This window comes from Carcharhinus amblyrhynchos, chromosome 9 (genome assembly GCF_965287045.1).
Source record: "Carcharhinus amblyrhynchos chromosome 9, sCarAmb.v2.hapA, whole genome shotgun sequence".
Classification (NCBI taxonomy): Eukaryota; Metazoa; Chordata; class Chondrichthyes; order Carcharhiniformes; family Carcharhinidae; genus Carcharhinus; species Carcharhinus amblyrhynchos.
In genome coordinates this window covers 58,370,077-58,383,830 of record NC_137332.1, presented here as the reverse complement: position 1 = coordinate 58,383,830, position 13,754 = coordinate 58,370,077, and the positions used below count along the sequence as shown (strand labels likewise).

Sequence of the window (13,754 nt, the reverse complement as noted above, 5' to 3'; positions counted from 1 at the left end):
TTTTCCTTTCAAATTTCCTTTCCCTATATTTTCCTGTTTTTATGTCTCCCAGTTTTCAGGACTGTTTCTTCTCTCAATTGACAAGTTTAATTTGTACGTCTAAGTCAGTTTAGTCAGTCAAGCTGCAAATCAATCTAACAGTTTATCGTGCAAATATACAAAGTACCCGGAGACCTGAGGGGAAAGTGATGTCCCTGGACTACTAAATGTTAACTGGTGAAATCATAAACCTGGTCCCTTAGCAACACTTAAATGGCAAATATAGAAAATTATTCCGCAACAGTCATGATTCTGTTCACTAATAACGATTAGAGAAAATTTCCCATTCCATCCCCAGTGAGTCACAAGGATAATGAAGGGAATGCTGCTGCCAGAGGCACAGGAGTGAATCTTAGCCAATTTATACACTTCCCCTAATGATGAGATTAGTCAACCAGATCGTCTAAACTCCATCCTTCATTTCTCTCACTTTAATAATTACATAGCATATGTGAAATTTTATTGTTGATACTTTTCTTTCAATTTCACCCCTTATCAGTTACTGTCAGATAGTTCCATGAACATGGGTCACCATTAAGCAGCTCACCCAAATAATCATTCTTCCTGTTTACTCAAGGGTAAACTCTTCAACACTGTGATGTCTTACAGCTAGAGCTTTATCCTATCCCCCATCTGACATACACACATCATCAGCAGAGATTATTGATCAGCAGTAGGGCTCCTAGTTGCCTGTATCTCTCAATCCCAGTCATTCCAAGTCACCAATGGCGTCAAATAGGGCTGTGTGCTTGTACCCACACTGTTCAGCATGATGTTTAGTGCCATGCTGAATGATGCCTTCTAGGACAGCGTTACTGGAATCAGCCTCAAGTACAGAGTGGGTGGGAAGCTTTTCAACCTGAGGAGACTTCAAGCTATTACCAAAGTGAAGGAGACTGTCCTGCGAGATTTCCTCTTTGCCAATGACTGTGCCCTGTATGCTGGCTCAGAGCCAGAGGTGCAAGTCAGTATGGACAAATTTTCCACAGCTTGCGACAACTTTGGACTCACCATCAACATTAAAAAGACCAAAGTCATGCTCCAGCCTGCTCCTCATGCACCGTACACAGAACCCTTAATCACTATCAAAGGGCAGAAACTACAGGCAGTGGACTAGTTCACTTATCTTAGCAGCAACCTCTCCCAAGCAGTGACTATTGATACAGAAGTTAACTGCAGAATAGCAAAGACAAGTTCTGCTTTTGGTAGACTGCGCTCCACTGTATGGGAACGTTGAGGAATCAGCCCAGCAACAAAACTGAAGGTCTACAGCACCGCAGTACTCACTACCCTCCTGTATGCCTGTGAAACGTGGACCATGTATCGAAGGCATGCAAGACAGCTCAATCATTTCCACATGACTTGTTTTCGCAGAATATTATGCATCTGTTGGCAAGACAAAGTACCAGACACTGAAGTTCTCTCTAGAGCAAGTCTACCATCAGTCCACACACTGCTGATGGGAGCGCAGACCCGGTGGGCAGGTCATGTCATCCGTATGTCAGATGAGCGCATACCCAAGCAGCTCCTTTTTGGGGAGCTCTCTGCTGGAAGGCGCTCGCATGGAGGGCAGAAGAAACATTTCAAAGACACACTCAAGACCTTCCTGAAGTCGCCTGACATTGACACGACCACCTGGGAAACACTGGCACAAAACCGCCCTACCTGGCGCTGCCTCATCCACAAGGGTTGTCAAGCTCACGAAGCAAAGTGTATTGATGAAGCACAACTTAAGTGTGAGCTGCACAAGTCCAGAGCCACCAGTGCAACAGCTACAGCGTCTACACAAGTCTGTCCAATATGTGCCAGGACATTCCGTGCTCGAATTGGCCTGATCAGTCACCTTCAGACGCACCGCAACCAGCCTCAAAATGACTAAAAGTGTCGAGGTCCTCATCGATGACAATGGACGAACAACATCTCTTCCATAGCCTAGAACTGCCATGATTAATCAGTAGTACCAAAGTCAGCAATTCAGAGACAACAAAATGGACAGTTAAAACTGCATGATAATCACATTTCCTTTAATAACTTATGTACAGCGCAGAACAAGTTATCTGGTGCAACTGGTCAATGACAAAATTTAAGTTCCACACAAGTCCCCATCCATCCAACTTTATTAGCATAACCTTCCAATCCTTAATTTTCCCGTCATGTTGTTTATCTAGCTTCCCATAAATGCCCTAATTCTAGTCAACTACTCCCTGAGATGGCACCCTCTGAATAAAGAGATTTCTGCTGAATTTCCTATTTATTGGTGTCTATTTAGCTTTGGTCTCAACAGAAGTGACAACATCCTCTTGCCATCTCCATTATCAAACTCATAATCTTAAAGACCTCAATCGGATCACCCTTCCTTTTGCTAGAGAAAAGAGCCTCAGGCAGTTTACATTTCTCTATCAGTATAAACTTTCCATTCTGGTTCAAGCCATGTAAATACTTTTGCGGCGAGACCGTGGCATAGTGGTAACATTACTGGATTAGTAATCCAGTGGCCCAGGCTATTGTTCTGGTAACAGAGGTTCAAATCCCATCATGGCAGCAGGTGGAATTTAAATTCAATTAATAACCTGGAATCAAAAAGCTTCTCTCAGTAATGGTGACCATTGTTGGTTGCTGATTTACCACCCTAGATTTGCAATGTTAGCAAGCTGCTGATGGTGTGACCATGGGCCTGTGGCTTCCCATGTCAACCCCACCATAGCCTTCTCCTCTTTCATTTCCTGCATTCAGACTCTCAAAAATTACTTACTGCATACCCAGCCTTGGCACACCCCAGGGGAGGACAGCAAGCAACAATACAACCCGACTAAGACCTGACATTCATAGCCAGCAGCTCAGATACTGGCACTGCACGTACCTTAGAGGCAAGTATAAAGTAAGGACTAGTGGGTGAATCCTCAGTGTACACATCAGTGGACTGCAACCAAGTCAAGAGTAAAGTACAGTGTGCTTGCCATCTCAACAGATGGCAAATTCACAGGGGTTTTGCTGCAAAGGTCATAGATGAAGACTTTGTTCCGGTGGCATACAGGTGAGTGTTGATGGGCATTCACACTGAGATGTGGGTGGAATACAGGTGAGTGTTGATGGGCATGCACACTGAGATGTGGGTGGAATACAGGTGAGCATTGATAGGCATTCATACTGAGATGTGGGTGGAATACAGGTGAGTGTGGATGGACATGCACACTGAGATGTGGGTGGAATACAGGTGAGCATTGATAGGCATTCATACTGAGATGTGGGTGGAATACAGGTGAGTGTGGATGGACATGCACACTGAGATGTGGGTGGCATACAGGTGAGTGTGGATGGACATGCACACTGAGATGTGGGTGGCATACAGGTGAGTGTGGATGGACATGCACACTGAGATGTGGGTGGAATACAGGTGAGTGTGGATGGACATTCACACTGAGATGTGGGTGGCATACAGGTGAGTGTGGATGGACATGCACACTGAGATGTGGGTGGCATACAGGTGAGTGTGGATGGACATGCACACTGAGATGTGGGTGGCATACAGGTGAGTGTGGATGGACATGCACACTGAGATGTGGGTGGCATACAGGTGAGTGTGGATGGACATGCACACTGAGATGTGGGTGGCATACAGGTGAGTGTGGATGGACATGCACACTGAGATGTGGGTGGAATACAGGTGAGTGTGGATGGACATGCACACTGAGATGTGGGTGGCATACAGGTGAGTGTGGATGGACATGCACACTGAGATGTGGGTGGCATACAGGTGAGTGTGGATGGACATGCACACTGAGATGTGGGTGGAATACAGGTGAGTGTGGATGGACATGCACACTGAGATGTGGGTGGCATACAGGTGAGTGTGGATGGACATGCACACTGAGATGTGGGTGGAATACAGGTGAGCATTGATGGACATGCACACTCAGATACTGGGTACATAGACTTATCATCTTGCATACAAATGCAAGAATGACAAATTTCAAACAATCACAACAATTTTTACTACAGGCGAAAAGGGTGCTGATTGTTTAGCAAGTCAACTCTGATTGATCTATGCATTGCCTTGGAGAAACCAGTGGGAACTATAGGCTCCACAGGCTTCCAGGTATTTCAAAAGATGGACAAGGCTTGAAGCTCCAGCTTTTGTTTGTAGGAAACAGGTTGTTGTGTATGACTGGGCATGTCACTTCTAACCACTGTAAATCAGCCATGTTCTGGGCTTGACTGATTATTCTTCATTGCTTGTTATTATAGATATTGATACACTCGGATTGTTCAGCAAGTGGAATCACATCTAATAATAGATGTGGTACATTGGCTTTTGCAATGACAGGTTGGTTGAGTATTGAGTACCCATTAGCACATTTTGCTCCTTTAGTATAACTTGGTGTGATTGTTTGAAATTTGACATTGTTGCATTGGTCTTGATGTGTGCAGACTTTGGCAATGAAAAGCTCCCTTTTCAGTAAGATAGATTGCGTGAAAGATCTCCATCTGTCCATCACGCAAAGACCACAACAGTGATATAAGGAAAAGGTTAGCGTGACCCAGGAATATGAGTGAAAATCTATGAAAAGGGTGAAGTAAGTGCGAGTAACATTCAGATGTCTTTCTTTTGCCAATTAATCGTATTCTCTCACCGAGAAAGTGAAAATATAATTCCATTTGAAATTACGCAGGAAACATTAACAGTCAATAAACCTTTTGTCGTGGCATTTTTCAACAGTTAATTAAAGGCTCCAAAAATTGTACTCAGACTAATGTCGGAGCCAAACCATTTCCTTTCTAATGCAGTCCAAAAGTTTAATAAGGCTTTTGTTCCTTTAGTGAGTGAAATATTATGAAATAAAAGTTGACTTTTTGTTTCAAAACCAATTAACCATAGTAAATTTTATATGCTATAATGTCTCTTTGAAGATGTCATTCCCTTCCCCATCTTCTTTCTCATCTTACAATCTTTGAACCATCTCAAAGATGACCACTAATGCTGATCTTCAGTCAGCCACTAGATGGCCTATGGCAGCAAACAGACATTGGTTTGTGTTCTATCCCCCTCTTGCCTCTTTGTGGGCAATAGGGATCAGTACATTAGGAAAGTTAGAAGAAAGGTTGGATCCAGGGTGTCACATATTGGTGCTTTGATTGGTGCTGATCTACAATGTCGTCTCTTCAACTTCAAATTCCTTTAATAAATGTAACATCCTCACAAAGATCACATTATATGAAGAAGGCCTTTATGCTCATTTGATTTCACCCTTCCGGAATTCCCAATGCTTTCTTCTGATTAATATACTGACATCCTAACCAGGGAGACAGTGATATAATGGTACTATCACTGGTCTAGTCATCCAAAGGTTCAGACTAATGCTCTGGAGATATGGGTTCAAATCTCACTATGGCAACCGGTGGAATTTAAATTCAACAAATAAAAATGAAAATCTGGAACTAGAAGTTAGTTTCAGTAAAGTGACCATGAAATGACCACTGATAGTTGGAAAAACCTATCTAATTCACTAATGTCCAAGAAATGTGCTACCAGGGCTGATCTACATAATAACTCCAGACACACTGCAATGTAACTACCTGCTGAAATGGCCTAGCAAGCCAAGTAATTAGGGATGGGTGGCTGGCGTTGTCAGTGACATTCTTATTCTATGAGAGAATAAACAAATAAAAGAAATTCCCCTAAATAAACTGGAACACCTCCCAACGATGCAGAGTTCCATCAGTAGTGCATGGGAGCACCATGCACTTAAAATCAATGTGGAACTTAAATCTTTTGACCCAGAGGCAAGTGTGCCACCGTCACTTGAACCAAGTTGACTGAAAAAGAAACACACAACAACATCTTTTAAAAGTATATGAGCTGCTTAAATTAACTTTGTGTTCTTGTTTGGTAACTTTTATTAAGAGTGTCCTATTCAGTCATTCCTACAATATTTCCCTGTACCCTCTTCTGAGTATGAAAGTAATATGTGGTTCACTGGGAAATAACTTGTAATGTGAATGGGATGCTGATAGCAGATAACATTTGTTTTGTTTTTGTTGGCTTTGGGAGTTTAAGCAGGAACACGCAATTTTTAATGCTGATTATTCAACGTCATTGGATGGTGGATGTAGAGGATATAAGACCCTAAGCAACACTGAAAGGCTTAGTCTATAACGGGCAGTCTGTGCAGAACCACAAAGTCACAGCACCAGAAATCAATCCCACCAGTTTCTTCACCAGTATAACATCTATAAGAAGACTTGGCAAGGCAAAGTGGAGAGAGGATTCTGCGCACAACAGAAATGGTAGGGTACATTTGTGTTTGGGATGGTTTCTGTTGATCCATTTTAAAATCTGTGCTTTCATTTATACTGAAATACAAAATAAGTTTACATAGTATGTTAAAGAAAAGCAGTATCGTGTAAATACGATCAAATTTTTATTTGATATTGTCAATGATATATTAAAGATTTGCATTTATATATGCTGCTGGTTGTCTCAAAGTATTTTACAACCAATTAAATATATTCAAAATGTAGTCTTGAACCATAGGAAACGCAGCAGCCAATTTCCACACAGCAAGCTCCAACGAACAATCATGTGATAATGATCTGCTTTTGGGATGTTGATCGAGGGATAAAAATTGGCCAGGATACCGGCGATATTGTCCCTGCCCTTCTTTGAAATAGTGCCCGGGGATCTCCTATTACCATTTCACAAAGGCAGATGACACCTCAGTTTAACGTCTCATCTGAAAGATAGCACCTCTGACAATGCAGCACTCCCTCAGTATTACAGGAGTGTCTGTGTTGGTTTATTTGTGCTCAAGCCCTGGAATGGGACTTGAATTAAGAGGCAAGTGGGCAACCAGCAGAGCCACAAAGCACATTATAACATGTACATTATTCCGGGGTTCATCATGTGAGTGCATTTTACTTGAATAAAATGATTAAAAGTGAGAGGATACACCAACTACTTTCTACAGTAACTGTATGAACCAGTACTAGTATAAGACAACACTGACATTTATCAGCAGAAAAAGTATTGGATCAAATGGAATGAGTTTTCTGCTATTACATTATTATTGTATCCATTTTGGTTACTGCCAGCATTATCAGCAGTCAAAAGCTTAATACTTTTGTATGGTTTCTCACTCCACTATTTCAATACAAGTGTTGGACCATTTAAATTAGTAAATTGCCTCAGCCAAAGCAGCCAATCCCCTAACATCACCAAGACTACTCGCTCAGCTAATCGTTTTTTCCCTGCTGCAGTCATTTTCTTTCTGATTTTCCAACACAAAAACCTGTCAAAATTGGGTTGAATGTTTCCAGTTTTTGAATCAAACCCATGATACGTGCGAAGACATTTCTCCAGGAGCTACAAGTACTAACATTTATAAAATAAAGTTCTATTTCAAAATACATGCAGGGGGATGGTTTTTAAATGTTACATTCTAGTTTTACTTCCTTGAAATAACAATATATTGATGATTTCCTTCAATAGGCGTCCTGTACGGAAACCCACAAAAGGCAGAAACACAGTCAGCCTCACTTTTGGCTTTTAGTTGCCATCTATGGTGAGTTTTTAATTCTTCATGTTCAAGCCCAGCAGTGATCTTAATAACAGCATGTATTTGTGAATCCTTTACAGTTATGTCAGGAACACTGTTTAATTTGTTTTAACACTCTTTCCTGCCACTGCTGAACTACTGGAGACAGCCAGGTGAGAAGAAAGATAAAGAGGGGAGATCTCATTGAGACGTATAAGATGATGAATGGGATGGATAGGATAGAGGTGGAGAGACTCTTCCCGCTCAAAAAAGACAGTAGGTCTAGGGGGCATAGCCTCAAGATAAAGGGGGGACAGTTTAGAACGGAGTTGAGGAGGAACTTCTTCACTCAAAGGGTGGTGAATCTCTGGAATTCTCTGCCCGTTGAAGTGGTGGAGGCTGCCTCACTAAATATTTTTAAGACGCGGGTTGATGGGTTTTTGATAAGAGAGGGGATTAAGGGTTATGGGGAGAGGGCGGGAAGGTGGAACTGAGCCGCGACAGATCAGCCATGATCTTATTGAATGGCGGGGCAGGCTCGAAGGGCTAGATGGCCTACTCCTGCTCCTATTTCTTATGTTCAAGCGGCTTCAATGGTCAGAGGGAAGGTCAAGAAACACACTCATCGCTTCAATTTTAAGTCAAGTTAATGATAAATGTAATAAAATTACAAACAGAATATTTGCCAGCTCTCATGCACAAATCGCATGGACCCCCTGACCCACACCCAGTCTCTCCTAAAAAGCAATTTGTGCACCTATGTTAGTACTTGCTGACCAAGAACAGGGTGAGAAGGATAGAGATTTGTGTATCAATATTTTATAAGCTTCTCTGAATGATCAGTTATGGGGTGGGGGGAGGGTTGTGGGGAGGGGGGAGCATCTGTATTGAGTTACTTTGGTGATTGGGAGAGTGGTTTGCCTTCTTAAGGTGTCTGTGATTAACTATTTAGTAATTTTACTTGGAGGGGTACCAGTTTTTGAGTTCCTGGGAAACTATTAATAAGACAGGAATCTATAACTGAGTTTTTTGTTGGTCCAGTGAAGTCTTCTCTCTTTGTAATCTTCCTTTATCACCTTGAGAGCAGAAAGCTTTCTGCTTTTGTTTGTTTGTCCAGTTGGAGTGAGGGCCTGCATCTTATTAGGGTAACAACAGGAGATTAACTGCAAATGGAATATGAGGAATTTCAAACTCATCGGGGGCAGTTAGTATGTCTAAAGCCTCAAATTTCACCTCACTGGCTTTTTCCCCCATGTGATATTTTGTACGGTAATGATTATTACAAAAAAATTAACTTTCTTAATTGGATTAAAAACAAAAATATAAGTTTAAAGGAGCAGTGAGTAATAGTAACATACTGTAGGTTATACTAGGCCATGATAAATGAGTTTGAACTTGTACACTGTGCACAGACAGTGACCCAAGCTGGTAATTGAACCCGGGTCCCTGGCACTGTGGGGCAGCAGTGCTAACCACCGTGTCACCAATCTTTGCTGTAACTCAAGGATTGACAGGGCAACCCAATCCTCCTCCAACCCACACCTAACCTCAACAATCCCCACCCTCCAACTGAACTACCAACCCACTCACTCACTGACACACTTATCCATCCACTAATCCATACATTCAACACGGTGAGTGCCAATGGCTGTCAGATTTGGAGGCAAATTCTTAAAGTTCTACTTGGACAGGCAACAATCTTGTGGGATCATATAAATTGTGACTTGATTATATTACATCTAGTTCAGGCATTTCAACGAAGTGTATTGTCTTCACAGAACTAGCAGCTTGGGAAGGAGTTTACAGCTGGAACTATAGCTTTTCAACAAATGATATGACGTGGCCAGATGCCAGAAACTATTGCCAAACATTCTTCACTGACCTGGTTGCAATTCAGAACAGGGAAGAAAATAACTATCTGAATGCATTGCTCCCCAAAAATCCAACTTATTACTGGATTGGAATAAGAAAGATTCATAATGTTTGGACCTGGATTGGAACCAAGAAACCACTGTCCCAAGAGGCAGAAAACTGGGCTAAAGGTGAACCAACTTCTGGGGCAGAAGATTGTGTCGAAATTTATATAAAGAGAGGCAAAGATGAAGGAATGTGGAATAACGATCCCTGTGGAAGAAAGAAAAGAGCAATATGTTATTTAGGTAAGATCCAAATCTTCTTCATTTATCAGAGTTTGATGACTTCAATGCTAAATCCATTCCAAACATTAGGAGGTGTGAAGGAATTTCCAACTCACTATAGGAGTCCCTCAGGGTAGTGTCCTCTGCCCAACCATCTTCAGCTGCTTCATCAATGACCTTTCTTTTATCATAAGATCAGAGTTGGGGATGTTCGCTGATGATTGTACAATGTTCAGCACCATTTATTTGTAACTCCTCCGATACTGAAGATACTTGGAGCTATATCACTGTTCTTTCACTGGCACCAGGTTAAATCCTGGAACTCCCTTACAGCACTGTGACTGTACCTATTGATGATTCATTTCTCAACTCTAATTTTCAAGCCGCCTCTCTCCCTGACTCAGTTTCATTGCTGAATAATGGATCAGTCATTGCTCCTCAGAACATTCTGCTGAGTCAGAACCATGTTCAAAACAAGACACATGGCACACTGGGCAGAATTCTCCCAAAATAAACCATGTGTCATAACAGCGAGAATAATGGAGTAATTCGTGTCGGTCTCTCAGGCGAGCATCGCACCGCACTGCACTGCACCTCACTTCACCACACCACACCACACTCACCGCACTGCACCACACCTCACCACTTCATACCTCACCATACTTCACTTCTCTGCACCACACCTCACCGCACCCCACCACACTGGACCTCACTGCAACGCACCTCACCGCACCGCACTGCACCACATCTCACCTCAACACACCTCACCACATCTCACACCTCACTGCATCTCACTGCACCGCACCACACCACACTGCACCACACCGCTCCACACCATACCGCACCTCACCGTACCACACCACACAACACTGCATTGCACCACACTGCCAAAGCACCTGGGGGAGCCTGTTTTCACAGAACTCAGGAACCATTTCACAAGAATGCCCCAACCTCTGAGCGCACTGAGAGACCCACTCCCTCACCACACAGACGCTGGGATCCAACATCCCGTCAGCGATGTTCCCCTTCCCTCATCTTGACACAGGTCGCTGACATTGGGAGACCACGGCCCTCCCGATAGTTTCCCTTCCTGACCACAGACATGATCCACCTCTGCAAGACACCTGACATGCCTCCAATCAAGACCGCCTTCACAATCCACCCCTGCACAACTATTCCCATGGGACCCCCCCCCAAAACATGGTCCCCCTGTCATGGCCCCCAAGCAGGCCTCACCCCGTCACCACTGCCCCTGGCACGCTGGCAGTGCCCAACTAGGCTATTTGATTTCCATTGCTTTGTGAGCATGTTTCCGATCACTTGGGGCTTAAATGGCCTCTGAGTTTGCCCACAAAGATCTTTAATTGGCATTATTAGTATACTATAGCAGAAGTCTCTGGTTCACTTTTCTGTGCTTTCAAGTTTTTTTTTTATTTGTCTGGTCCCACATTAATTGCCCAAGCCTGATTGTTCTTGAGAAGGTGGTGGTGAGCTGCCTTCTTGAATCACTGCAGTCCCTGTGGTGTAGGTACACTCACAGTGCTGTAAGGGAGTTCCAGGATTTAACCTGGTGCCAGTGAAAGAACAGTGATATAGCTCCAAGTATCTTCAGTATCGGAGGAGTTACAAACAGTGCTGAACATTGTGCAATCATCAGCGAACATCCCCAAATCTGACCTTATGATGGAGGGGAGGTCATTGATGAAGCAGCTGAAGATGGTTGGGCCGAGGACACTACGCTGAGGGACTCCCACGGTGAATTCCTAGAGCTGAGATGAATGACCTCCCACCAGAACCATCTTCCTTTATGCCAAGTATGACTCCAACCAGCAGAGGGTTTTGCCCTGATTCCCACTGACTCCAGTTTTACTAGGGTTTCTTAATGCCACACACACACAGCTGTACTCCTGCTCCCGGCTTACAAGCAAAAACTGAAGTGGGAGAATCCATCAAAGAAAGTTGTGCAATGTTGGTCTGAGGAATTAGATGATCTCCTATGGGACTGCTTGGAGTCAGTGGACTGGTCAGTATTTAAAAATTCTGCCACCAGCCTGAATGAGTACGCCACCACAGTAACTGACTTCATTAGTAGGTGTGTAGATGACTGTATGCCAAGGAAGCAAATCCGTGTGTTCCCCAACTGGAAACCATGGATGAACAGGGATATCCATTGCTTGCTGAAGTCTAGGTCTGAGATGTTCAAGTCAGATGACCCTGACCTATACAAGAAAGAAAGAAATCTCACAACACCAGGTTAGAGTCCAACCAGTTTATTTGATAGTAATGTCATAAGCTTTCGGAAACGGTGTTCCTTCATCAGGTGTGTGGAAGGTTCTGATCAGAGAAAGGCATATAAAGACACACACAATTTACAGAGTACTGATTAGAATGCAAGTCTTTACAGCTAACCTGCTATTCACGTCTTAAAGATGCAGACAATGTGAGTGGAGATAGTATTAGCATAGGTTAAAGAGATGTGTATTGTCTCCTGACAGGACAGTAAGTGAGATTTTACAAGTCCAGGCAAGTCACGGGGGTTACAGAGAGTGTGACATGAACCCAAGATCCCGGCTGAGGCCGTCCTTGTGTGTGGAACTTGGCTATCAGTCTCTGCTCAGCGACTCTGCGCTGTCGTGTGTCGTGAAGGCCGCCTTGGAGAATGCTTACCCGAAGATCAGAGACTGAATGCCCGCGACCACTGAAGTGTTTGCCAACAGGAAGGGAACAGTCCTGCCTGGTGATTGTCAAGCGATGTTCATTCATCCATTGTCGTAGCGTCTGCATGGTCTCCCCAATGTACCATGCTTCAGGGCATCCTTTCCTGCAGCGTATTAGGTAGATAATGTTGGCAGACTATGTCAGAGACAATACACACCTCTCTAACCTATGCTAATGCTATCTCCACTCACATTGTCGGCATCTTTAAGACGTGAATAGCAGGTTAGCTGTAAAGACTTGCATTCTAATCAGTACTCTGTAAACTGTGTGTGTCTTTATATGCCTTTCTCTGATCAGAACCTTCCACACACCTGACAAAGGAACACTGTTTCTGAAAGCTTGTGGGATTACTATCAAATAAACTGGTTGGACTTAAACCTGATGTTGCGAGATTCTAACTGTGTTTACCCCAGTCCAATGCCGGCATCTCTATATCTATACAAGAAAACCAGATATGATCTAAGGAGATCCATCAAAGATGCCAAAAGACAGTATCGGACCCAGCTAAAGTCCCAGGATAGTCGACCCCCATCGATTATGGCAAGGTCTGCAAGACACAACAGGCTACAAGATGCAGGCATGTAAAATTGCTGGCTCCAATGTACCCCTCCCTGATGAGCTCAGTGCATTCTGTGCCCAATTTGAGCAAGAGGTCAGCGAGAGCATGCCCTCCACCTCGGAACCCCTGGAAGAATTTGTATCTGGGGTCACCATTGAAGGTGTCAGTGCAGCTTTCTTGAAGGTCAACCCACAGAAAGCCACTGGCCCGGATGAGCACTCAGGTCCTGCATTGACCAGCTGGCGGGGGTATTTGCAAACATCTCCAACCTCTCTTTACAATAATCTGAGGTCCCTATCTGCTTCATGAAGCCGACCATCATCCCGGTAACTAAGGAAAACCAAGCAGCGTGCCTTAATGACTATCGGCCAGTGGCGCTGACATCCATCATTATGAAGTGCTTCGAAAAGGTTAATCATGGCACAAATCAATCCCAGCCTCCCAGGCTACCTGGATCCACTACAGTTTGCCTACTGCTACAAAAGGTCCACAGCAGACACAATTCCCTAGCCTCGCACTCAGCCCTGGAACACCTAGATAACAAAGATATCTATGTCAGCCTCCTGACAGCTCAGCCTTCAACACCATTATTCCTGTGAAATTCATCTCCAAACTCTGTGGCCTGGGCCTTGGCCCCTCCCTCTGTGACTGGATCTTGAATTTCCTAATCCACAGACCTCCATCAGTGAGGAGGGAACAACATCTCCTCCACAATCACCCACAAGGTTGTGTTCTCAGCCCCCAGCTATACTCCTTCTGCACCTCTGA

The 13,754-nt window shown here is 43.7% G+C and overlaps 1 protein-coding gene across 1 annotated transcript in view; it reads left to right on the top strand.

The window, feature by feature from the left end:
- The window catches only part of LOC145348565 (P-selectin-like), a 57,210-nt gene that overhangs the window by 23,328 nt on the left and 20,128 nt on the right, over positions 1-13,754 (top strand). Inside the window, exons 16-17 of the mRNA XM_080196755.1 lie at positions 7,526-7,598; positions 9,350-9,730. Coding sequence (XP_080052881.1) covers positions 7,526-7,598; positions 9,350-9,730 — 454 coding nt within the window. The remainder of the gene's footprint in view (positions 1-7,525; positions 7,599-9,349; positions 9,731-13,754) is intronic.